The following is a 26,254-nucleotide window of genomic DNA, read 5'->3' as shown; positions in this document are numbered from 1 at the left end:
TCTGTACTAAAACACACTCTCTTTTCTTTACTAAAACACTTTCTTTTCTTTACTAAAACACACTCTCTTTTCTTTACTAAAACACACTTTCTTTTCTTTACTAAAACACTTTCTTTTCTTTACTAAAACACACTTTCTTTTCTTTACTAAAACACACTTTCTTTTCTTTACTAAAACACACTTTCTTTTCTTTACTAAAACAAACGTTCTTTTCTTTACTAAAACACTTTCTTTTCTTTACTAAAACAAACGTTATTTTCTTTATTAAAACACTTTTTTTTCTCAAAAGTTCCACTATGAACAACCAAATTTCTTGCCAGTAGAAGCAATCAGAAGGTGAAAGTGTAGTAAGTGTACCATTAGATACTGAGTCTCTACATACACGTCGTTACGTGGTTAGAAGAAAACAGTGAGCAGGAAACACGTTTTTTGTCTTCTTGTTTTTTCCTGGTGTTTCCTTTTGACCGCTAGAGGCTCCAGTGTACACAGAGACTTCCGTCCATACCTATCTACAGTCTCATAGAAGAATGATCAGATATTGCACTTTCATAGACCTGCTCTATTTACTGATTAAAAAAATGTCTTCACATTAAAAGAAGAAATGTACTATTTCATAACTATATACCATATAAGTCAACAATAAAAAAAAAATAAGGCTTAGAAGGAAGGCAAGGTGACATTGGCCACACAAAGTTCACATTGGCCACACAAAGTTCACATTGGCCACACAAAGTTCACATTGGCCACACAAAGTTCACATTTGGCCACACAAAGTTCACATTGGCCATACAAAGTTCACATTGGCCATACAAAGTTCACATTTGGCCACACAAAGTTCACATTGGTCATACAAAGTTCACATTGGCCACACAAAGTTCACATTGGCCATACAAAGTTCACATTGGCCACACAAAGTTCACATTGGCCATACAAAGTTCACATTGGCCATATTAAGTTCACATTGGCTCAGGCTTGAGTTACAAAAAAATAAGTTTTTGCTGCCATTAATTGATACATTGCTCATGTTATATAGTCATATAGGCAGCTGCACATGTTATACAGTCATATAGGCAGCTGCACATGTTATACAGTCATATAGGCAGCTGCACATGTTATACAGTCATATAGGCAGCTGCACATGTTATACAGTCATATAGGCAGCTGCACATGTCATAATTCATATAGGCAGCTTTACATTTCATACAGTCATATAGGTAGCTGCACATGTCATACAGTCATATAGGTAGCTGCACATGTCATACAGTCATATAGGTAGCTGCACATGTTATACAGTCAGGAGTGTAGAAGTGTACTGTGAATTTAGATTTGGTCAATATGTACACACGTGCTCACCTAAAAAAAAGAGAATTCACAAAAATTATAGCTTTGTCAACATATCCAAACATAAATGTAACAGAGTTTGAAAAAACGTATTGCTTTGAACATTACATAGGCCTACATTTGGAACAAAAGCTGCAAGCCAGGCGTGACAAGCACGTGACAAGCACATGGAATCGTTGGCACATTTTAAAAGGTTAGCTTTTGTTTAGAAAGCATCCAAGAGACCTTCATCTATCCCCTAGTCTGTTGTACCATTGAGGCACCACACAAGAACTGTCAACCGTCTTTCTTCATTCCTCTCTGCTCTTTGCGTTGTATGCAATTTCATTCACTGACAGGACAGGCCAGTCCATTCTTTGATGTTATCTTCCCTTCGCTTTCTGTCTTCCTCCTCTTCATCCAAGAGACCAGGGGTGCCAAACTTTTGTTTCTGACCAGGGGGTGGGGCATATATGTTTCCAAAACGTGAGCCACAATCTGCATCATAATAAAAAAAAAATGGTTGAGTCAAACGAAACCAAACCTTTAAGGCTTTGTTATTCACTGTGAGCAGAAACTTAACATCACAGGCCGGATATAGCCCGTTGGCAGTAGTTTGAGCACCAATAAACAAATATCTACATACAGCAATTAAACGCTGAATTGTACTCCAATGAAACATTGTACCTAGGACGTTAAGACTGGAACGTACTAATGTCTTACACTAACAGTATTTGATATCCAGAAATCGACACTAACTCTTCATTGGCTTGAGAATAGAAATGTTTGTAAAGCATGGGGGTTTGTAAATCTAAAAAAAAATAAAAAATAAGATGAGCCAAATCCGAGCTATTTTTTTTTTATTTCAACACCCACTTCTGGTTGAAAGGCTAGGAAGTCACCTGAGAGTCCTTCAATGAACATTGGAACTGACAATGTAATGGTGAAAGTCTACTAATGGAAGCCAATGGCAAATTTCTGTCTAAACGTTGGTGACTTTACTTTTGTTGACAGAACAATGAATACACAAGTCTTTCTCATCCCGTTCTCTCTGTAATTCAGTTAACATCTCCAGCAGATGTTGTCTTTCTGAGGACAACTTCTCCAGCTCCAACTTTCTTTCACTCTCTGTTTGAAGTAATTGCCTTAATTTCTCTGATAGACTTTCCATGTCGTTCTTGAGAGAGTTAATTTGACTATGAAGAATTGCTTCCCTTTGTAGCATGTCACCTGTTGGAGAGAAACAATACTTTTAAAATCATGAAAACAAAACAACAAAAAAAAAGTTTAGTTTCTTTGATTCAGAAGATTAAGATTAAGGGCAGTGTTTCAGAAGACTATCTAATATTAATTATAGCAGCCCTGAACTCCATTTTATTTTATCCAAGTGTCTGGGAGCTAAAATATATAATAAGATTAAAACAATATGAGTCTGTCTGATAAATGTGCAAGGATATTACAACAAATTTTACTTGATTATACTGAATCGTTGTATTCAGATAGACTACTGCAGCTGTTAATATCACTTTTCATGTTTTAGCTAATTGAGGTCAAAGTTTCTGTTTTCCAGCGAATTATTTGATTCCCACTTACAATTTGCAATATAAATAGATTTATAATAATCACTATCAAAAGTCTCATCCAAAATTTAAGTGCAACCTTTTTGAATGTTGAGTTGAGCGACAAGTTCTTTTTGCTGTTCTTCCATGATGCATTGAATCTCTAGCCTCAATTCTTGAATCACAGATTTCAAGTCAGAGATGCAGTTCGGGTCTGCTGAGTTCATATTTTGAACTAACCGAGCGCTCTGTGCTGATTGGTCTTTTTGTCCTGGCTTTTTCTTCTCATTGCCTGCTGATGTATCAAATGTAGACATTGAGACCAACATTGCAATCATTCTTGTAGTTGAGACATATTGAATACACACTCAAACTTACTAATGGACATGCTTGACATTAAAAACATTCAAGTTTAACTAGATTTAATTTTTGGTTTCTATACAGAAGTTAAGATTTGGGGGGGGGGGGGGAAGAGAAAAACAAAGAAGTACATAAAAAAATATTTTAAATAAAAACTTAGTGATGAGCTGCACATTTACAGCTGTATCTCTCCATAATGTAGAATTTATTTCCCTGTTTCGATAACAAACAAAATAACTAGTTACCAATACTTCATTGACTATTTTTTTTTTCTTTTTTAATTGATTCAAGAAAGAGTGTGGAACAAATAACGTGTTCAAAATATGTGACAGACAGACTGACAAAGTGAGTTGATGTAAGCCTTGTAAAAAGGGACGTTATTGATTCTAAGCTATTCAATACATAAATACAGAACATTATTATTACATCCCAATATTAATTGTTATTCGTAATACTATTATGTAATGTTTATGTAACTGTGACTCTTTTATTTATGAGCAGTTCATACACGTAGAGAATATCTAAGAAATATTTGGTCTAGACTTTCCATTTCAACTACAAATAAAACAAAACACACATTCAGCTTCTTGAAAACCAAGTTCCAGTTTGTGTTGACAATATTGTGTGATTCAAACCTGGGACATTGCTATCGTACCGTAGAATATGTTACAAATGGAACAGCTAGACAACACATTTGAAATCATTGATCTTTATCCTGTTGGTCCCACAGACATATTAATGTGATTTCAGTTTGACTCTAGAGTCACACTTTCCAGATGGAGGCAATGTAAAGCACACTTGTGTTTTAGAACGGATGAAATAGAAGAAGCTTGGAAGATTTCCCGTAATGTATTCATTATTGATTGGGGCTTTGAACGCGACCCTAGGCTAAGTTTAAAGGATGTCGCCCGCACGGCAGTTTCCTCCTCTTCAGGCTCCAAAGGAAAGAGAAATATCCGATACAGTTTGGGATCAGCAGCACCGCCGGAACTGTGTAAACTGCAAGATGTCAGTTTCACCAGCTTCTGATTTGTTCCCATGGTTGACTCTCAAAACCTTTCCCTGGTTTTAATTTACCCGCAAGACATCGGAAGTTTAAATTCAAAGTTTTCCTTTTACTACGTGACAACTAGTCCCTCCTGCCCGAAGCTTACACTCTTCAGGCGCCGGTTTCTCGCTCTTGCCTATTCTCCTGGCTGTGTAAACAGTTCCTACGGACCCTATATGCGAAGGCCAGAAGTTGAACTGGTTGTCAGTGGCGATTTGAGACGCATGCCATTGGAGGCATTTTCTTTTACCATTCAACAGTTAGAACTCTATTTTATGACTACGTGTGTTTCGCTGAATTGAATTATTTTATGACTTTACCACTACATATATATTACATATAGAGTGGTAATGGTATAGTCATACTTACAAATCTCTTGTTTCTTGCTGACTGTTAATGAGTTATTTGACATGGTTGAGATGAGACTGTGATATCACTTAGAACTTCTGTGGATATTATGAACGACTATTTTGAACAAGTCAACGTACAAATATTTTGTAACAAAAATCATAAAAGCAATTCCACGTTTCTCCATCCAAAGTTACGTTTGCGGGCTTTTTCAGTACACGGATCAAAGGTTGGGAACACTCAGTCCACATTGATCTGAGACATATAACATGCTTCACTACATTCAAAAACATAAAGACCTATCTGTTCAAAGCTTTCTTAGATTAGTTTGTTATTTTAGCTGTCATGTATAAGGTTGCGATGTTATCACAGAGGGTCTCCCGAAATAGAAGAGGCCACAAATAACACCCGCCGAGCCATCGGAGCTGTCGTTTTCATGCAGTGGCAATGAGGCAGGAGACAACCTCGCACGAGAGGGAGCTTTGGCAGCCGCTCACCTCGAAGCATAAGCATGTTTTTACAAGCTACGGCAGAAATCCGAGCACTCATTTATGGGAGGAATCCGACAGAGCCTGTGGTGTCTGGCAGCATATGCATCACCCAGATCGCGACCATCCCTGGTGGCGGTTAAGGAGGTCAGAACAAACAATTATTGCACAGTGTAGGACGGAACATTGTCCTGTTGGGGCATACTTTGCCCGGTTCCATTGGAACTACAACTCCCGCTGCCGTCCCTGTGGAGAGAAGGTCGAAACAGTGTCGCATATCTTGTACGAGTGTCCCAGCTCCAAGAGCTAAAAGGGGAGGGGACGTGTCTGAGCAGTCACTCGACATGTAAGGTAGCTACAAGAGGGGACGTGTCTGAGCAGTCACTCGACATGTAAGGTAGCTACAAGAGGGGACGTGTCTGAGCAGTCACTCGACATGTAAGGTAGCTACAAGAGGGGACGTGTCTGAGCAGTCACTCGACATGTAAGGTAGCTATAAGAGGGGACGTGTCTGAGCAGTCACTCGACATGTAAGGTAGCTACAATGCATTACGCCGAACAACCCAGTTGTGTTTTTTTGGCCAGAGCACTACGGGAGGAGTAGTCCTTCCTGTTCTGTTTTTTCCATAGGAGTTCATGTCAAGCAATGGCCACGGTTTGGGTGCGCGAAAATATAGTTAGTTTTGGCTTATGTAAGGAGGCGTTTTCGATAAAAGTTTGAAAAACACTGTAGTGGTGTAGCAGCTTTCTTTGCCTATTCTGGTAGCTACTATCTTTTTCAGTGATAAAACCAAGGCTCAATGTCTCGACTTGTTGAACAAAGAGCAGAGAGTTTGAAAGTTGAGGGGAAAATGTATAAAAAGTTGGACGCGTAGTTTTTTTTTAATTATCAAGGTCATATGTTATTAAGAAAGGACCTAGGTACTTGGACATATATCAGTGCATGGGCGTAAATTTAACTATGATTATTATATGATAATGATGTCAATATCTCTTGTGAATTTAAGAGTATTCAATAAATACTATTGAAGATGAACAAGTATGCTGGAGATGTGCTTGGCGGTCTCTGTTGACAAAGAAACAAGAAATACATTTTCTATACTTCATCTACACATAAATAAGCACTTTTGCTGTCATTTACCAAAGTTTTAGTGTTTTTTTTTCAAAGGCTAGCTGGAAAGTAGGCCCACATTCGATGGCTAGATGGGAAGTACATTCGATGGCTAGCTGGAAAGTACATTCGATGGCTTGATGGGAAGTACATTCGATGGCTAGCTGGAAAGTACATTCGATGGCTTGATGGGAAGTACATTCGATGGCTAGCTGGAAAGTACATTCGATGGCTTGATGGGAAGTGCATTCGATGGCTAGCTGGAAAGTACATTCGATGGCTAGATAGGAAGTACATTCGATGGCTTGATGGGAAGTACATTCAATGGCTAGCTGTAAAGTACATTCGATGGCTAGATGGGAAGTACATTCGATGGCTAGCTGGAAAGTACATTCGATGGCTAGATGGGAAGTACATTCAATGGCTAGATGGGAAGTACATTCGATGGCTAGCTGGAAAGAACATTCGATGGCTAGTTGGGAAGTACATTCGATGGCTTCATGGGAAATACATTCGATGGCTAGCTGGAAAGTACATTCGATGGCTTCATGGGAAGTACATTCAATGGCTAGATGGGAAGTACATTCGATGGCTAGCTGGAAAGTACATTCGATGGCTAGATGGGAAGTACATTCGACGGCTAGTTGGGAAGTACATTCGATGGCTAGATAGGAAGTACATTCGACGGCTAGTTGGGAAGTACATTCGATGGCTAGATGGGAAGTACATTCGATGGCTTGTTGGGAAGTACATTCGATGGCTAGCTGGAAAGTACATTCGATGGCTTGATGGGAAGTACATTCAATGGCTAGCTGTAAAGTACATTCGATGGCTAGATGGGAAGTACATTCGATGGCTTGTTGGGAGTACATTCGATGGCTAGCTGGAAAGTACATTCGATGGCTTGATGGGAAGTACATTCAATGGCTAGCTGTAAAGTACATTCGATGGCTAGCTGGAAAGTACATTCGATGGCTAGCTGGAAAGTACATTCGATGGCTTGATGGGAAGTACATTCAATGGCTAGCTGTAAAGTACATTCGATGGCTAGATGGGAAGTACATTCGACGGCTAGTTGGGAAGTACATTCGATGTCTAGATAGGAAGTACATTCGACGGCTAGTTGGGAAGTACATTCGATGGCTAGATGGGAAGTACATTCGACGGCTAGATGGGAAGTACATTCGACGGCTAGTTGGGAAGTACATTCGACGGCTAGATAGGAAGTACATTCGACGGCTAGTTAGGAAGTACATTCGATGGCTAGATGGGAAGTACATTCGACGGCTAGTTGGGAAGTACATTCGATGGCTAGCTGGAAAGTACATTCGATGGCTTGATGGGAAGTACATTCGACGGCTAGTTAGGAAGTACATTCGATGGCTAGATGGGAAGTACATTCGACGGCTAGTTGGGAAGTACATTCGATGGCTAGATAGGAAGTACATTCGACGGCTAGTTGGGAAGTACATTCGATGGCTAGATGGGAAGTACATTCGACGGCTAGTTGGGAAGTACATTCGATGGCTAGATAGGAAGTACATTCGACGGCTAGTTGGGAAGTACATTCGACGGCTAGTTGGGAAGTACATTCGATGGCTAGATGGGAAGTACATTCGATGGCTAGATTGGAAATACATTCAACGGCTAGATGGGAAGTACATTCGATGGCTAGATTGGAAATACATTCAACGGCTAGATGGGAAGTACATTCGATGGCTAGATGGGAAGTACATTCGATGGCTAGCTGGAAAGTACATTCGATGGCTTGATGGGAAGTACATTCGATGGCTAGCTGGAAAGTACATTCGATGGCTTGATGGGAAGTACATTCAAAGGCTAGATGGGAAGTACATTCGATGGCTAGCTGGAAAGTACATTCGATGGCTAGCTGGAAAGTACATTCGATGGCTTGATGGGAAGTACATTCAATGGCTAGCTGTAAAGTACATTCGATGGCTAGATGGGAAGTACATTCGACGGCTAGTTGGGAAGTAAATTCGATGGCTAGATAGGAAGTACATTCGACGGCTAGTTGGGAAGTACATTCGATGGCTAGATGGGAAGTACATTCGATGGCTTGTTGGGAAGTACATTCGATGGCTAGCTGGAAAGTACATTCGATGGCTTGATGGGAAGTACATTCAATGGCTAGCTGTAAAGTACATTCGATGGCTAGATGGGAAGTACATTCGATGGCTTGTTGGGAGTACATTCGATGGCTAGCTGGAAAGTACATTCGATGGCTTGATGGGAAGTACATTCAATGGCTAGCTGTAAAGTACATTCGATGGCTAGCTGGAAAGTACATTCAATGGCTAGCTGTAAAGTACATTCGATGGCTAGATGGGAAGTACATTCAATGTCTAGCTGTAAAGTACATTCGATGGCTAGATGGGAAGTACATTCGACGGTTAGTTGGGAAGTACATTCGATGGCTAGATAGGAAGTACATTCGACGGCTAGTTGGGAAGTACATTCGATGGCTAGATGGGAAGTACATTCGACGGCTAGTTGGGAAGTACATTCGATGGCTAGCTGGAAAGTACATTCGATGGCTTGATGGGAAGTACATTCAATGGCTAGCTGTAAAGTACATTCGATGGCTAGATGGGAAGTACATTCGATGGCTAGATTGGAAGTACATTCGATGGCTAGATAGGAAGTACATTCGACGGCTAGTTGGGAAGTACATTCGATGGCTAGATGGGAAGTACATTCGACGGCTAGTTGGGAAGTACATTCGACGGCTAGATAGGAAGTACATTCGACGGCTAGTTGGGAAGTACATTCGACGGCTAGTTGGGAAGTACATTCGATGGCTAGATGGGAAGTACATTCGATGGCTAGATTGGAAATACATTCAACGGCTAGATGGGAAGTACATTCGATGGCTAGATTGGAAATACATTCAACGGATAGATGGGAAGTACATTCGATGGCTAGATGGGAAGTACATTCGATGGCTAGATGGGAAGTACATTCGATGGCTAGATGGGAAGTACATTCGATGGCTAGATGGGAAGTACATTCGATGGCTAGATGGGAAGTACATTCGATGGCTAGATGGGAAGTACATTCGATGGCTAGATGGGAAGTACATTCGATGGCTAGATGGGAAGTACATTCGATGGCTTCCAGTACAAAACGAATAGTTTTGATTGAATTATTTCTGTACTGCGTTTAAATTGAGGCATAATGCAAGTTCAAAACCAAAACTTTTATACCAGCGAAAGAAAAAAAAAATGGTTACAAAGACAGTTTATGTGGAAACACAAACTCAAAATCGGCTCACGAAGTGGTCAACCCAGGTAAGTAAAAAGGCAGGTTTCAATATTTTCAGAAAGAATATCAGAATGAAATTCTATAAGAAGTGGTCCTTCCAGGTAAGTAAAAAGGCAGGTTTCAATACTTTCAGAAAGAATATCAGAATGAAATTCTATAAGAAGTGGTCCACCCAGGTAAGTAAAAAGGCAGGTTTCAATACTTTCAGAAAGAATATCAGAATGAAATTCTATAAGAAGTGGTCCACCCAGGTAAGTAAAAAGGCAGGTTTCAATACTTTCAGAAAGAATATCAGAATGAAATTCTATAAGAAGTGGTCCACCCAGGTAAGTAAAAAGGCAGGTTTCAATATTTTCAGAAAGAATATCAGAATGAAATTCTATAAGAAGTGGTCCACCCAGGCAAGAAAAAAGGCAGGTTTCAATACTTTCAGAAAGAATATCAGAATGAAATTCTATAAGAAGTGGTCCACCCAGGTAAGTAAAAAGGCAGGTTTCAATACTTTCAGAAAGAATATCAGAATGAAATTCTATAAGAAGTGGTCCACCCAGGCAAGAAAAAATGCAGGTTTCAATATTTTCAGAAAGAATATCAGAATGAAATTCTATAAGAAGTGGTCCACCCAGGCATGTAAAAAGGCAGGTTTCAATATTTTCAGAAAGAATATCAATGAAATTTTATCAAAGGCAAATGACAGAGAAGAATGGAGAAAGAAGGTTGATAGATCTTGTGTGCTGCCCCAATAGTTCAGCAGTTTGTTAGTAGTGAACCTGGCCTAACTTAAGCCTTATAATAATTATGTAAGTGATCTAATTGTTTTGTAAAGAGTCAATCTCTTATTCAAAGCCCCAAGAAAAAAAAAACATTTCCATAAAAATAAAATCCTTTAGTTTTAGATTTCGATTGTAGATGTGTGGCTCTGCAGTTGAAGTGATAATATGAAAAACTACTTTGTTGTTTTAAATTATGTTCCATTTATATGTATAATAAAAAGATTTTTTCTCCTTAAAAAACATTTTTTGTCTGTAAATGTAGTAGTTAGTAAGACAGAATTTACTGAACTTGGCTATACAATTGTAAAAAAGTGTTTTTTTTTTCAAAAATCTAAAACCGTTTGCATAAATGTGTTAAAAATATGGTAAATAGATATCTCCCTTACTAAAAAGCCTCCCGTGTTTGTTACTATTAATAGTGAATAGTTGTAAAAATGGGATATTTTTATGAAAAAAAAAACTGCTTGCATACTTGATTTTAAAAATTAGTGTGTTCGCTTTCAGAAAAGAAAAAAGTAGCCATTGCATCAGAACTTTGAATGGTCTAAAATATTATGATGTATTTTCACTACCGTTTCTAGTTTACGAGATCTAAACGGGACTGACGGACAGACAGACCACACAAAACTAAAATAGCGTCTTCTTCCCTTTCGTGGGCCGCTAAAAAAGATATTCGTGAAGGAGTTCGTGCTTTAAGGCAGACATATCCTCCAAATGTAGACAAGAAAATCTTTTCAAGTATAAATCCGATCTTCATATATATATATATATATATATATATATATATATATATATATATATATATATATATATATATATATAAATATCCTACAAATGTACAAATTGGCGAGTATCCGTAATGTTCTCTTCTAACTTACAGTTTGAATCATTTTAATTGGAACACATGTTCATGTAGAAAGAAACGTGCACACAGTGACGGCTTGATCTCCATTAGTGGGCCAGATCATACCTTATATTTCGGACCTTATTATTATAGTAGCACACATCGCCATTTATGTGGAAACAATGGCGAAATTATAATCATAATAATCAGATTGCAGAGTTATCTGATCTTGACAGTTGTCTGCTTCTATCGACTTTCCCAACAGTCAACACACTGACACACAACAAATCGATCGCAATGTAAAGGAAATGCTGAACCGAGGCTATAGTCAGTACTGGTCAAAGAAACTATGCCTACTTATAATTGTGAAAGAACGCGGTGTAGGTGCATCATAAGGCCTTCATTTCTTAACACATTTTTAAAACCTTTTAATTCAATAGCTATATAGCTCTACATATAGATGTCTTTGATAATAGTATAAACTATTTTAAATTTACGAAATCAATTGTCTTGGAAAATACACAATAAAACAACAACACTAAACTTACATTGAAGATCTGCTAAAAGCAAACTTGTAATTGAAGCCTTGTCCTAAAACAGATGAAAGTCAAACTTATCCTGGCTCTAGAAACTAGCGTATGTGATATGATATATTGTCTCATCAGAAATTCCAGTATCATATTTATGGAAACTTAAAGTGTTCCAGTATCGATCAGAGAATGATTCAACACAGGAATTCTATTCCTTTATTACATGACATTGAATGCATCAATTACTTACTACACCCGTACAGGACGAAGATCAACACACTTTAACTTATCGTCTGCTAAATAAAAAGGACACAATAGATAACACGCCATGCGTGGACAATGACAACAATGTACACACGCGGTGGCCGCAATACCAAGAACTCAGTCAACCAAAGTAGGGTAACTCTGTGTAGCCCGTTAGTTGTCTCGCTTTGCCTGAATGACTCGATAGCTAAAAATAGATCATGAATAGAAAAGACTAAAAATATTCATTCGATTATATCATTTCTGTCAGACGACACATTCGATCAGCGAGCACGTTTTTACATAAGTTTAAACTGGTTTAAAAAAAATTTACCACTCATTGTAGCAGTCTTTTTAGTTCTCTATACTATACTATTGTATAGACATTACGGTACTATTATATATAGACCTATATATTCACTCATTTCTTTTCTATAGTTAATTTTGTTCTTCATATAGTGTGTTTATCCCTTGTAATGAAATGCTAACGACTAGAATACCAATAACGTGGCTTTAGTCGACACAATTAGACTACAGTAAACAGTGAATGAAACCAGCACGTCTAGCATACCACTGATGCAGTCTATACACACACACACACTGGACATGAAACACACACAATGGCCATGACCTTCAGACACGCTGGACGCACGCAGAAAATCAACTCAGTTACACTACAATCACCCCGCCTAAAAGTTATAGGAACATAAACATGTAAATAATAGTGAAGGACAGCGATATAAGAGGCCTTAGTATCTAATAGTATCTATACAGAGTTACTCTATTGAAAAGCATTGTATAACTACAAACAAACACGTTATACACTATAAAATTATCAGTCCCTAAGTGTCATTTTATGCATACAAATATTAAGACCAGTTGTCTTGAATAATAATGTAATAAGTAATACAATACAAAAAGTCTAACTAGAAAAGCTATACACTATAAAATGATCAGTTCAAAGTGTGTCATATTAATTAAGCCTACAATTACTGAGTTAGAACTTGTGATATGGCAAAATAATTAAATAATTAGGTCTGCTTGTTCTTGGTCTTAGGTTATATCTACCAGGACCAATACTGCCGTCGCTTGGAGTTGGTGACATCGGCGGCTCTCTAACAGGAGACTCAGCCCCTGCATTTACTTCTTCTTGATGTCCATTTTCCCCTTGTTGTACATGAGTGTTAGGAGCAGCCATTGGTTCCATAGTCACATGGTCAGTAGGCACCTGCATCTGTGTGATAGGGTTTGTCTCCGGCTCAAAGTCTTCATGTTCCATATGTTGATACACCTCTGATTTTCCCTCTCTTGGAGCGGGGGCCAAATGTCGTAATGACACCGTTTCTTCTCTTCCATCAGGAAGTCTTACAATGGCATACTGTGGGTTGCATGTGATTAAGTCCACAGCTATTGTACCATCGTCATATTTTGATGCACGGACTCCCTTTTTTAACAACACTTTTCCTGGTTGAGCTAACCATGTCGGGAGTGATTTGCCGAAGGTGGACCTGCGATAGAACTTGAATATTCTCTCGTGAGGTGTCTCGTTTGTAGCGGTACAGAGCAGAGAACGAAGAGAGTACAGGGCTTGGTTTAACGCCTGCTCCCATTTGGAAACCGGGAGTCCTTGAGTTTTTAAGGCCAGAGTTATAGCTTTCCATAATGACCCGTTTAGCCTTTCTACTTGAGAGTTTCCTCTGGGATTATAAGGGGTCGTCCTGCTTGTGGCCACCCCTCTCTCGTGTAAAAATTCCTGCACCTCTCTTGACATGAATGAGGTACCTCTATCAGAGTGTACATAGTCAGGCATTCCGAAAAGTCCAAATAAATTATCTAGACATCTGATTACTGTTGAAGCCGACATATCAGAACAGGCGTATGCAAACGGGAATCTTGAAAATTCGTCAACTATAGTTAGCAGGTATGTGTTCCGAGATGTAGAAGGGAGCGGTCCTTTGGAGTCCATACTTAGTCTCTGGAAAGGTTGCATCGCCTTAATTAGAGTTCCATTACAATTACTGAAATATCTGGGTTTTACTTCGGCACAGATTCTGCACTGGTTGACAACCAGCCTAACATCTTCACAAGAGAAAGGTAAGTTTTTCGCTCGCACTAAATGCCATAGTCTTGTTACTCCCGGATGACACAGAGAGTCATGGAGCAGTTTCAATTCATTTCGACTCATAGCTGACACACACCCGTTTCTAGAAAACGTATCAGCCGCTACATTGTGTTTGCCTGGTCTATACAAGACATCGTAGTGGAAACAGCTCAGTTCCAGTCTCCACCTTTGAATTTTCTCATTCTTTATTTTCCCTTTGCTCTGTTTGTCATACATGAAGGCCACAGAGCGTGACAAGGGTAAAGCGATTTCCTACTAAGTAGTGGTGCCATTTCCTTAAAGATTCTACAATTGCATAAGCTTCTTTTTCTATAGCTGAGTGCCGCCTTTCACTTTTCGAGAGTGTTCTTGAAAAGAACGCCACGGGACGGCCATCCTGGTTGAGGGTGGCAGCTACTGCAACATCCGAAGCCGTCTGTTTCAACTGTCAGAGGTCGAGTATAGTCGATGGTGAAGATGGCAGCTTTCTCCAGCTCCTGCTTTAATTCGTTAAGGGCTGTCTTTACTGTTTCTGAAAGAGGGAACGACGTGTTATTTGCCAAAACATTTATTTTGTTAGAAAAATTTGGGATCCACTGTGAGTAGTACGCCAACATGCCCACGATCCGTTTTTGTGAGCGCATATCATGAGGGGGAGGAAGGTTTCTTAAAGCCTGGAATCTTTCAGGGTCTTGCTTGAGTAGGCCTTTGGAAATTTTGTATCCCAATAGGCAAACTTTGTCAGTGGCTATCGTACTTTTGTCTTCATTAAATGTGATCCCATACTTTCTAGAAGCATCTAGAAATCTTTGCATATTCTCATCGTGCGACTCTTTATCATGACCACATACCGTTACATTGTCCACTATGCAAAGGTGTCCTGCAACTTTTCATTCTCAATAATTTGATTTATTGTTCTCTGAAAGCATGCAACACCGAAAGGGATGCGACAGAACTGGTAAAGTTTGCCACATGCCTCAAATGCAGTAAACGGCCTTTCCTCAGTCTTGATTGGTATTTGATTGGTATTTGATGGTAAGCACTTTTGAGGTCTAGTGTACTAAAAACGGAATAGTTGGATATCCATTCTACCAGTTCATCGACTCGGGGCATTGGGTATGCATCCAGTAAGGTGAAGCGATTTATTGTTTGACTGTAATCAATGACCATCCTTCTTTTATGTCTCTCGTTTGTTGTCACCAGCACCTGTGCTCTCCAGGGAGACTTTGAAGGTTCAATGATTTTGTCCGAGAGGAGTTTTCTAACTTCAGACTCAATAAATTTGTTATCACCTATTGAGTGCTTTCGGGACTTAGTAGTCACCGGTCTGCAGTCAGAAGTTAGATTACTGAATAGGCTAGGCGTTTCGACTCGTGCTGCTTTAAGACCACAGATGTGTAGAGGATTGCGTTTTCCTCAGTACGGTATGGTCAATTCCTTATGAAGACTTATAAAGTCTACACCAAGGATTACATCCGAGCACAATCCAGCAAGTAGAGAAAGTTTGACTTTTTTGTAATGTTCTCTCTTGTACTGGACATCGGCAAATGTATGTCCTAATGTCTTTTCAGAAAGATGTGTAGTGGCCATGAATATTCTGTTTGTAGACGGACGTACTGGCCATTTATTTCTCTTGACGATGGCTTCTGATATGTAGCTTTCACAGCTGCCAGTGTCTATGAGAGCTTGCAACAGCAACCCGTTGACGTTCACTTGTGCCGTAGACTGTGTAAGCCCAGAGAAATGCGTTGATGACAAGGTACATGGAGTTATCACACTGGTCAGTGATATTTTGCTGTCAGCTTTGTTGGCTGTTGTTTTACTTGATTTACAAACAGTTTGGAAGTGTCCATTTTTACCGCACTGATGACATAATGCATTTCGAGCAGGGCATTCAGTCCTAGAGTGTCTCCTCCTACCACAGAAGTAGCATAGCGACTTAATGGCATTTAATTCCTGGTCTTCATTAGAAATGTATGTTTCTAGATGGGAGCTAGTTGGTGTTTTCATTGCCCCACAGGAGATTTCGTTCGTTGAATTGTAAGCCTGAGCATGGTTGTCGCTGTTTCTAACACTCTAGCTTCGTCAAAAGCGCTTTGTAGAGTAAGAGATGTCTTTTCCAGTAACCGCTGTCTAATAGTGTTGGATGCCAGACCAGTTATGAAGGCGTCTCTAATGCAAATGTCTCTGTGCTGTTCAGCAGTTACTTCTTTAAAGTCACAGTCCCGGGCCAGGCTTCGCAACTTTAGCATAAAGGACTCTACCGTTTGGCCCGGCTGCTGTTTACATGTAGCAACCAAATGTCTAGCAAAAATGTCATTCTTTACCTTAATGTAAGTAGTCTTGAGTGTGTCTATGGCCATCGAATAGGACGATACATCACTGATGAGCATATAAACCGTAGCAGATACGTGATTCTTCAACAACTTTAGTTTAAAGTCTTCGTTAATATCCTTGATGGACGAAAGAAAATTCTGAAATGTGTCATACCAGTGAGTCCATTTTTCTGAGGCCAGAGGAGCATTAGGATCAATGTCTAACTCTTTCGGTCTGAGTAATTTATCCATTGTAAATTAAGGAATCCAACACTAATTTTGTCGAATAAATTGTAATGAAATGATAACGACTAGAATACCAATAACGTGGCTTTATTCGACAAAATTAGACTACAGTAAACAGTGAATGAAACCAGCACGTGTAGCATACCACTGATGCAGTCTATACACACTGGACATGAAACAAACACAATGGCCATGACCTTCAGACACGCTGGACGCACGCAGAAAATCAACTCAGTTACATTACATCCCTCTATGGATTCTTTTAGTAATGTAAGTAGTCTAAGTACAATGTGGCAATTAGACAAGAATAATGTTGTCATTACAATGTGTCGAGTAGTCTGTAGACAAATGTTGTCATTACAGTGTGTCAAGTAGTCTGTAGACAAATGTTGTCATTACAGTGTGTCGAGTAGTCTGTTGACAAATGTTGTCATTACAGTATGTCGAGTAGTCTGTAGACAAATGTTGTCATTACAGTATGTCGAGTAGTCTGTAGACAAATGTTGTCATTACAGTGTGTCAAGTAGTCTGTAGACAAATGTTGTCATTACAGTGTGTCAAGTAGTCTGTAGACAAATGTTGTCATTACAGTGTGTCAAGTAGTCTGTAGACAAATGTTGTCATTACAGTGTGTCAAGTAGTCTGTAGACAAATGTTGTCATTACAGTGTGTCAAGTAGTCTGTAGACAAATGTTGTCATTACAGTATGTCGAGTAGTCTGTAGACAAATGTTGTCATTACAATGTGTCAAGTAGTCTGTAGACAAATGTTGTCATTACAGTGTGTCAAGTAGTCTGTAGACAAATGTTGTCATTACAATGTGTCAAGTAGTCTGTAGACAAATGTTGTCATTACAATGTGTCAAGTAGTCTGTAGACAAATGTTGTCATTACAGTATGTCGAGTAGTCTGTAGACAAATGTTGTCATTACAATGTTATAGCCTGAACCAGTTGTTTTGAATAACATATTTCACGAGACATTTTGGAAGAATTTTAGTAGGTCATAGTTTTTAATATATTTTCGAGATTAATTGTTCAATTGCTTTTATTGATAATTCAAACCAAAATTAATTTGATGACGCAATGATTAACAATCCTGAAATCCTAAAGCTGGTCAACTCTTATTTTATTTTGAAGTCTGGATTTTCAGGACAATGTTTCTCAAACTGTGGGGCAGGTCTTTCTGGGAGTGGCGATTTGACAAAGGCGGGCGATAGTCGTAGGCGTTAACTTTACTTTCCAAGGGACAAACAATCTTTTGTATATTCAATGTACCTATAAATCCATATTTGATTATTAATAAGTAAAATTGATTTTACCAATGGTTGAAAAATAAAATAGTTTAATTAAGAGACATTTCATCTTCTAAGTAAGACCTTTTAGAATGTAAAACTGTTTTCATGAGAGTCATCTGATGCAGAGTCGATTGGAACCTTTTTTTTTTTTTCAAGACGGCTCTTCAGCTCTTCGCCTTCAGGAACCTTTATAGTTCAAGAGGAAGCTACAATAAAGTCTACCATTTTATAGTGCTGAATGTTTTGAGTTTAAAGCTGAAACAATGAATTCAGAGAACCGATTCTAAAACCATTTATTAAAACCGTTTCTTTCTTATAGTGACTTTTGGTGCGTTTGACTAAAGAGATGAACAAAGTGTTAGCTAGGTGATTGTTTTTTATTGCACTTGTACTTTTAATAATATTCTATCCACCTGAATAGATGCTGAGACTGTATATTGTGTTTGACTGATCTCAGCTAAGCAGACAAGAGCATGTCTTCTATATCATCAATAGGAAATAAGTTCTGGATGTATATTTAGCGATTTGTTTATCAAAGATATTTTATTTATTTGTTGGATTCACCTTATCGCTCTTGTTAAAAGTAAACTTTATAATATTTGTTGGTACTTGTTTATTATCTAATCAGTCAGAAAATACAAAAAGACCAGCAAAAACTAAAAAAGAAAACTAGTCCTTGGATAAACATGATCACAAATTACTATGGCAGAGCAATTAACTGTGCTTTCGTAACTAACGTAAGTAGATAACTACATTGTTTATGTCCGTGTAGGTAATGTCAAAGAATTAATGAATGAATTAGAACGAAAATACACGCTAGAAACACACAAATACACATCTATCTATCTATCTATCTATCTATCTATCTATCTATCTATCTATCTATCTATCTATCTATCTATCTATCTATCTATCTATCTATCATCTATCTATCTATCTATCTATCTATCTATCTATCTATCTATCTATCTATCTATCTATCTATCTATCCTCTCTCTGTCTAACTTCTCTCTCTCTCCCCTCTCTCTCTATCTATCCCTCTCTCTCTCTCTCTACTCTCTCCCTCTATCTCTCCCTCTCTCTCTCTATCTATGTATCTATCCTCTCTCTGTCTAACTTCTCTCTCTCTCTCCTCTCTCTATCTATCTATCAATTATAATTATTATTAATCCAGAAATTCACAATCTTTCTAAGGCAGTCATAGGATCGAGATTCCTTCAAAGTACAAACATTCATTGAAGACATATCAACAGTATCCACTTTTGAGTTAATTTTAAATGTAATAAAAAAAGGAAACCACTAACCTTATCAGTACCATAAATATTTAGATTTAGGTCACCCGAATGTAGGACTATGTAGCCAGTAGTCTGTGCTCCCCCATTCCCCAGGTCAGTAGTCTGTTATTTCAATCCCTAGGCCAGTAGTTTGTCCACTATCCCAAGTCCACTATCTCTAGGCAAGTTTCTGCGAGGCAGTCATGAGTCATGGTGTTGTCTTAATGGATGAGGCACTTGGGCAGGTCTCAGCTGGTGGATTGGGCGATTTGTCACAGACCCTCTCTTGCCTCTTTATTTGCCTGGCGTGTGTGTGTGTTTTTTTCTTTTGTATGCATATGAGCGTGGAAGTAGCTGTCTTATAAAATTTAAACAAATACAGCAAAACTCAAATCAACCACTCACAGCCATGTATTATGCGTTATAATTCTATTACACATTGTATTTTATCCCCCCCTTTCTTTTTTTATATAAAGGAATGTCTTAGTCTCAACATTGGAATATCATGAAATCACCAGCTTAGATTTCTAACCTCAACAGTGGGGTATCATTACAATAAAATATATTGGCCTTGATAGAGAGGTTTCATTACAATAGAACAGTGATGTCCAAAATACGGTCCGCGAGATGGTTCTATCCAGCCCGCCGAGACGTCAGCACAAAGTGTAGAAAATTCCCTCTCCAATAAAAAAAAAATAGAAAAAAATAAATAAATAAAGGAAATAAAACAAAAATCCCTAAGTTAGGGTAAATGGACTTGAACCGAATAAATAAGCCAACATATTTGTTTTATAATGAGAAAGTGGCTCTTTTTAGAGAACATAACACTCAACAACTTTTATTAAACCAAACACATAAATAAATAAGGCGGCATTCTTGGCTTGGTTTGAGACTCGAGTGCTAGATTAAACCTAGAGTGGACACTAGTTACCAAAAAGAGAAAAAAATGAGTCGGCTGTAAGGCTAGCTCCAGAGTTGTTCACATTGTAAGTAGAGACAGGAAGCTATTGTCCGAGGGCGAATGCAAAAGAATGTATTGTGCAAAGAAGAACGCTTTTGAAGCTGTCAACCTTTCTCATACCAATTACAAGGCGAGTGGGTAAATATCTCCATTCACAACTAACAGACAAACCAGATTTCAAAATGTTTTCTATTACAGCTGAAGAGTTTATCGACATACCTGAAACCATTCAAACTGTTGTTATTTATTCGCGGTACAAACAGCAGTTTTGAAATCGGAGAAGTCAGTTGCTATGAGAAGCATTCATGGGACACTACTGGCGAAGTACTGTGAAAAGTTTCAATCATCACAGACGATCTTTCTATTCTTTGGGACAAATTAGTGGGAGTGACTAACGATGGTTCCACAAGTATGGCTGACACCAACAAAAACTATGTGGCATGTTGTTCAGTCTGGACCATGGGATGATGATCGTGTTCAGCGTCGTTTTTAAAATTCATATGCAGGCAATGCGTCAGGTGCCAAGATTGAGCTGTAACTGGAACTGATTGACAAAGTTACACATTCATGCTTGACAAAGCTAGACATTTCTGCTTGACAAAGTTAGACATCCCTGCTTGACAAAGTTAGACATCTCTGCTTGACAAAGCTAGATATCCCTGCTTGACAAACTTCAAGTGAATTGATTTCTACTCCGAGTTGCTTGCAGAAACTTTTCTGAATCTCCAAATGACAAGCAGCTATTTGTGAGGACAAACCTTGTTGTTGATGACTCGTGTGAAACACACCTTACGTAATCATCTCACGGACACACATCTAGAATTCTAAATTTAAGATCCAACTTGGCGTCTCATCTATGCTGTCGGATATTTAAAAGATAGTTCAACTTCAGTATGAACTTCTCATGAATTAATGTAATTACTAGATTCACGGGATTCAAATATATATTCTGCATTATATATTTCCTTTTTGTTGATGCGGCCCGCGACGCGACGCTGGCCGAATAAGGTTAAGCATCACTGCAATAGAATATATTGACCTGGGTTTCATTATAACAGAATATATTGACATAAACAGCTAGCAATATTTCTTACAACAGCAAACGTTTTCAGAACTTCAAATGGAGTAGCTGAAACATAGTTCTTCAACTCACCAGTGGAGTACCTTTATATAAAGTCTTAACCTCACTAGTAGAGAAATCTTTATTTAAAGTATCTTAAATTCACCTATATGAAGTATCTATATATATAAGTCTCTTCTTCCCTCAAAAGTTTAAACAAGAAGTAAAGGAAAGATCACTCTCTTATTTCTGCGGATAGTCCACGAGAAAACACAAGAGTAGTGTTCACACTACGGATGGCTGCCTGAGCGCTGGACTGTCGTTTAAATTGATCAAACCCTGCCCGCTCCCATCCCCCTTTGTTCTGTGTTTGCTATTTCAGGAGATTTCCAGGAGCTCCTGGAAAATCAGGCGGCTGCGAGAAATCTGTTAAAAGTTATAAAATGGTTTAATTTAATAATTTACACATAGAATTAGTGCGGGTCCTATGAAAGTGTGGGGCCCACTGCGGTCGGATAGGTTGCTGTGGCCTATGGCCGTCCCTGCAAACTAGCGGCGTATGCTACGCCGCCGGTCGACTAGTCTTTATATAAAGTATTAAATTCACCAAGAGAACATCTTTATTTAAAGGATCCAACAAGTGATATTTAACTTAACAGAGTATCGTAATCTTAAAAGGGGGAGAGTTCTAACTTCAATAGCGTAGTTTCCTTAAACTAACCAATGAACTGTTTTAAATGAGCCTATTTCAACTTCAGCTGCTACAGAGTAACCTCAGATTAAGCACGTGCACAGGGGGGCATAACACACACTCAATGTTTTGTATCTAAAAATAGAATTAGAAAAAAAGACAAAACAAAATATTTTTGTTATCAAAGTCTCTGAGAAATGGAATTCTACAAAACTGTGCGAAGACATTTAAGAAATTATTTCACAAATAACTGAGTCAGAGTACTACACAATCCGCCTGGGCACATTTCTGTTTTCAACATAGCAGAACATTGTCAGGAAGTTATGGTAGCATAGCAGGACATTGTCAGGAGGTTATTCTAACATAGCAGGACATTGTCAGGAGGTTGTTGTAACATAGCAGGACATTGTCAGGAGGTTATTGTAACATAGCAGGACATTGTCAGGAGGTTATGGTAACATAGCAGGACATTGTCAGGAGGTTATTGTAACATAGCAGGATATTGTCAGGAGGTTATTCTAAAATAGCAGGACATTGTCAGGAGGTTATGGTAAAATAGCAGGACAATGTCAGGAGGTTATGGTAAAATAGCAGGACAATGTCAGGAGGTTATTGTAACATAGCAGGACATTGTCAGGAGGTTATTCTAACATAGCAGGACATTGTCAGGAGGTTATTGTAACATAGAAGGACATTGTCAGGAGGTTATTCTAACATAGCAGGACATTGTCAGGAGGTTATTGTAACATAGCAGGACATTGTCAGGAGGTTATTGTAACATAGCAGGACATTGTCAGGAGGTTATGGTAACATAGCAGGACATTGTCAGGAGGTTATGGTAAAATAGCAGGACAATGTCAGGAGGTTATGGTAAAATAGCAGGACAATGTCAGGAGGTTATTGTTAATTATCCCTGGCCATAAAACAACCAGCTGTAGGCTATCTGAACTTTTTGATTGTTAAAATAGTCGCAACAAAAAGGAAAAGGTTTAGTCCGAGCTGAACAACGTAACTGTCTTAACTTTGTATTCGATATAGTCCAGAGGGCAGCGTACACAAACATTCACACTATCATGTCTTAATTTTGTATTCGATATAGCCCAGAGGGCAGCGTACACAAACATTCACACTATCATCAGTCAAGTTCCTATTGTAAATGTATATGAATATAAATATTGCTGAGTCATGTAAACAAACAGACAAAATGTCTATCCTACAACGGCTCCTTCTTCTATTTCTCCAATAGGATCCAGTTTACAAATATCAAATTTGAAGATACGATCTCTGAAAACAATAGACAGAATAGGTCAGTAAATTGATGTAAATACAGAAAATTGTATACAAACGATAATATAATACACTATCGAATTTCTAAATTAGTTTAAAATTTCATGAATGAAAAATTTTAACACCTTAGTTTTATGGAAAACAAAATGAATAGGAAATGTATGTATTACTCATAGTGGTTGTCATGGACACTGTCCACTCCTCTCAAGACAAAGTCATTCGGAACTCTGTAGTTTAGAACATTGTCATACGTGTTGACATACGGAGTATACAGACAAGCGTGTGTTACATAGCCTGAAACATACAGACAAGTGTGAGTTACATAGCCTGAAACATACAGACAAGTGTGAATTATATAGCTTGAAACATACAGACAAGTGTGAGTTATATAGCTTGAAACATACAGACAAGTGTGAGTTATATAGCCTGAAACATACAGACAAGTGTGAGTTATATAGCTTGAAACATACAGACAAGTGTGAGTTATATAGCCTGAAACATACAGACAAGTGTGAGTTACATAGCCTGCAACATACAGACAAGTGTGAGTTATATAGCCTGAAACAAATAAAGTAACATTAGGTCATCAATCTCCAAATCAACTCATTGATCTTTTTGCCCGTCCATCATAAAAGGGCATTCACAGGTGTTACACTTCACTACATTGATACATTTCAGATTTAAAGGCAAACTTACCGGAAATAAAATTGGCTAAAAGTTAACCTTTATTTTCTAAAAAAAAAGTTAAGTTCCTCTTTCGGACCTTGCGATCTCTAGGGCAAATGACGTTAAGGTCATCTGTTTCTTTGGCCAACGGTTAACGACCAGGTCGTCATGCCTAAATCATATGTGACAGATATTCAATACAAATTGACTCAAATAATTTTGCACTCAAATTGTGACTTGCTATAACAGAGTTCCGGGACTTCAGTAACCCGGCTGTTAGTGTAAATACAACAACATAAACATGTGTACAAACTCATAGATATTCTATAGTAAAAGACTATTTAAGCGTCGTAGGCGTTCGACAGCATTTTGAACAAGATCCGTAGGAAAAAAAACCTTCAATCTTTCTTCGTTATAAAGTAGCAAACGCAGTGCGGAGATTATTATATGCTTTAAAAAAAAAAGAAGCTAGTTTTGTATTTAATTTTCTTTATAGACATTTTTATATCTTCATGAAGCATTTCAGTTTTCTTTGGTTCACTTTAGTTATATCTTTTTTTTTTAAAAGCAAATATCAAGCCAATGAGCCACAGGTTACATCCGTTGATATGTTCCCAGGCTAGATATTGTTGATTTTTACTATGGACCCATCCCATTTTGTCTTACTTAGAATGCTCCTCCATACATTCCTATGACCAGCTTATTCTAGTCTCTATTACGTTGAATTGGACCAGCCCACATATTCATCACTCCCCCCCCCCCCACACACACTCTCCTCCTTAATAATTAAGCTTTATTATAGTTTTTGGCCTTGGTCCTTTTTTCCTTATTACATCCTGCTAATTATTTAGCCTTACTCCCCACCCTTATTTTTTTCACTTTTAATAAAACTGCCCCCATTTCAACACTGCCCCCTTTTTGACTAGTGTATTATAGTATACCAGTCAATGGATTGACTGAATGCCTGCATGAGTGAAATTCATGTCTTGCAAATATGGTTTCCACATTCTGGTCCATCGTGTTTGTATTGTTGTAGTTTGATGAGGCAAAAAAGTTATGTCTTAAGTGATATCATCTTTAGCAGAAATATTAATTGATTTATACTGAATCCCTTTTAAATTAACAGTATTAAAAACGTATCAATTATATCAATCTTTAAAGTTAAGTATACCGTATTACCCTGCCTTCACTTACATAGAATTTACATAATCTGTATTTGTCTTTTTTAACCCCATTCCTGATCACTTGACATGTTCATCTATTTGGACACCCTTCTGTCCACTGCTTCTCGGGACTGTACTTTCTAAGAATTTGATGAAACTTTGTAAGCAGCCTGGATTCTACTAAAAGTACTAGTGTCTAGGGAAATACCTTTGTACTGGTGACATAATGCTTTAATTAGTTGTATGCACATTGAAATAATTACCTTCAGGATCACAACAGAGAAATGACCATTTCCTGTCCTCGTGCCCATTGTCATTGACACTCTCTATACCACTGATGATGCTTTCGTTTGGACATTGGAACTCCAACAGTTGGTCAAAGTCATTTTCAAAACCTGCACATAACAAAATAGTTGAATTTATGAGTTAGAAGAAGAAGAAATTGTTTCGATACAATCTAAGTGGATTCAAGTTTTTATAAAGTCAGGAGATATTTATGCAACTAGTTGGTAAACCCGTTATTAAAATAAATGTATAAATGTTCAGAGCAAGTTTTATTTTGTCCAATGCGTATAAACTACTCCCCTTTTTTTGCCTTATATATTGTTATTAAGTAGCGGTTAGCTTGACATATTAAATTGAAACAATAATGACATGTAAAACTTAATCTAATATATTTACATGACTTTATAACATGGTTAGCATACACAAATAATTCGTTTCATTAATCATACTTTCTTTTTCTTATAGACACTGTTTCACACCACTACCTATATTCAACCTACCGCTCCATTGACATGTGGCGAGGGCTACTCCATGGGGAGGGGCAGCGCAGCTAAAATTCCAAACACGATCTTCATAATGGTTCTCATGAAAACTCACCAATGACCTGATAGTCTGACCAGGAGGGCATACAAACTGAAAGTGCTGGTCAAATTGGGTCATCCATATCTGGCTATGGACAGACCAGATGAACATAGAGAAACAGAAGACATGCAACATTGTAATGAAATCAAACCGCACCAATGCTAGTTGCCTTAAAAATCTTTTAGCTTGAGATATACACTCACGTGGAACTTTAAAAAAAAATAAATACTCAGCGGCGTATCTAAATTACAAACCTAAGTCTAAATAAGAAAGTCCTTGTTCAAAAGACATCAAACCTTATATTCTAGGCTGTAAACAAGCAGAATCTTTCACACTACGCTATGATCCCATCACTTGTCTCACTACGCTATGATCCCATCACTTGTCTCAGTACGCTATGATCCCATCACTTGTCTCAG

The 26,254-nt window shown here is 38.1% G+C and overlaps 2 protein-coding genes across 5 annotated transcripts; both read right to left on the bottom strand.

Moving 5' to 3' along the window:
- Positions 1–2,118: 2,118 nt before the first annotated feature.
- LOC106054893 (uncharacterized) lies at positions 2,119–16,591 on the bottom strand. Of its 4 annotated transcripts, none has more exons than XR_008778851.1 (4): positions 11,685–16,591; positions 4,657–4,733; positions 2,980–3,174; positions 2,119–2,550 (listed from the first exon to the last, which is right to left on the bottom strand). XR_008778851.1 is itself a non-coding variant. In XM_056034973.1 (4 exons), exons 2-4 carry the CDS (start codon positions 4,697–4,699, stop codon positions 2,303–2,305), a joined length of 486 nt encoding a protein of 161 aa, XP_055890948.1. In that variant the 5' UTR covers positions 4,700–4,733; positions 11,171–11,612; the 3' UTR covers positions 2,119–2,302. The 4 variants fall into 4 exon arrangements, 1 of the variants encoding a protein (XP_055890948.1); XR_008778852.1 differs by having other exon boundaries at positions 2,980–3,171; XM_056034973.1 differs by lacking the exon at positions 11,685–16,591 and adding an exon at positions 11,171–11,612.
- A 5,172-nt stretch (positions 16,592–21,763) lies between these two features.
- Positions 21,764–26,010, bottom strand: LOC106054892 (hemagglutinin/amebocyte aggregation factor-like). Its single transcript, XM_013210981.2, has 4 exons — positions 25,754–26,010; positions 25,232–25,363; positions 23,310–23,433; positions 21,764–23,136 (listed from the first exon to the last, which is right to left on the bottom strand). Exons 1-4 carry the CDS (start codon positions 25,968–25,970, stop codon positions 23,061–23,063), a joined length of 549 nt encoding a protein of 182 aa, XP_013066435.1. The 5' UTR covers positions 25,971–26,010; the 3' UTR covers positions 21,764–23,060.
- Between the last annotated feature and the right edge of the window lie 244 nt (positions 26,011–26,254).

Source organism: Biomphalaria glabrata, chromosome 7 (genome assembly GCF_947242115.1).
Source record: "Biomphalaria glabrata chromosome 7, xgBioGlab47.1, whole genome shotgun sequence".
In the NCBI taxonomy this organism is placed as follows: Eukaryota; Metazoa; Mollusca; class Gastropoda; family Planorbidae; genus Biomphalaria; species Biomphalaria glabrata.
The sequence above is the reverse complement of the archived record's forward strand: the minus strand, read 5'-3'. Positions and strand labels throughout refer to the sequence as shown.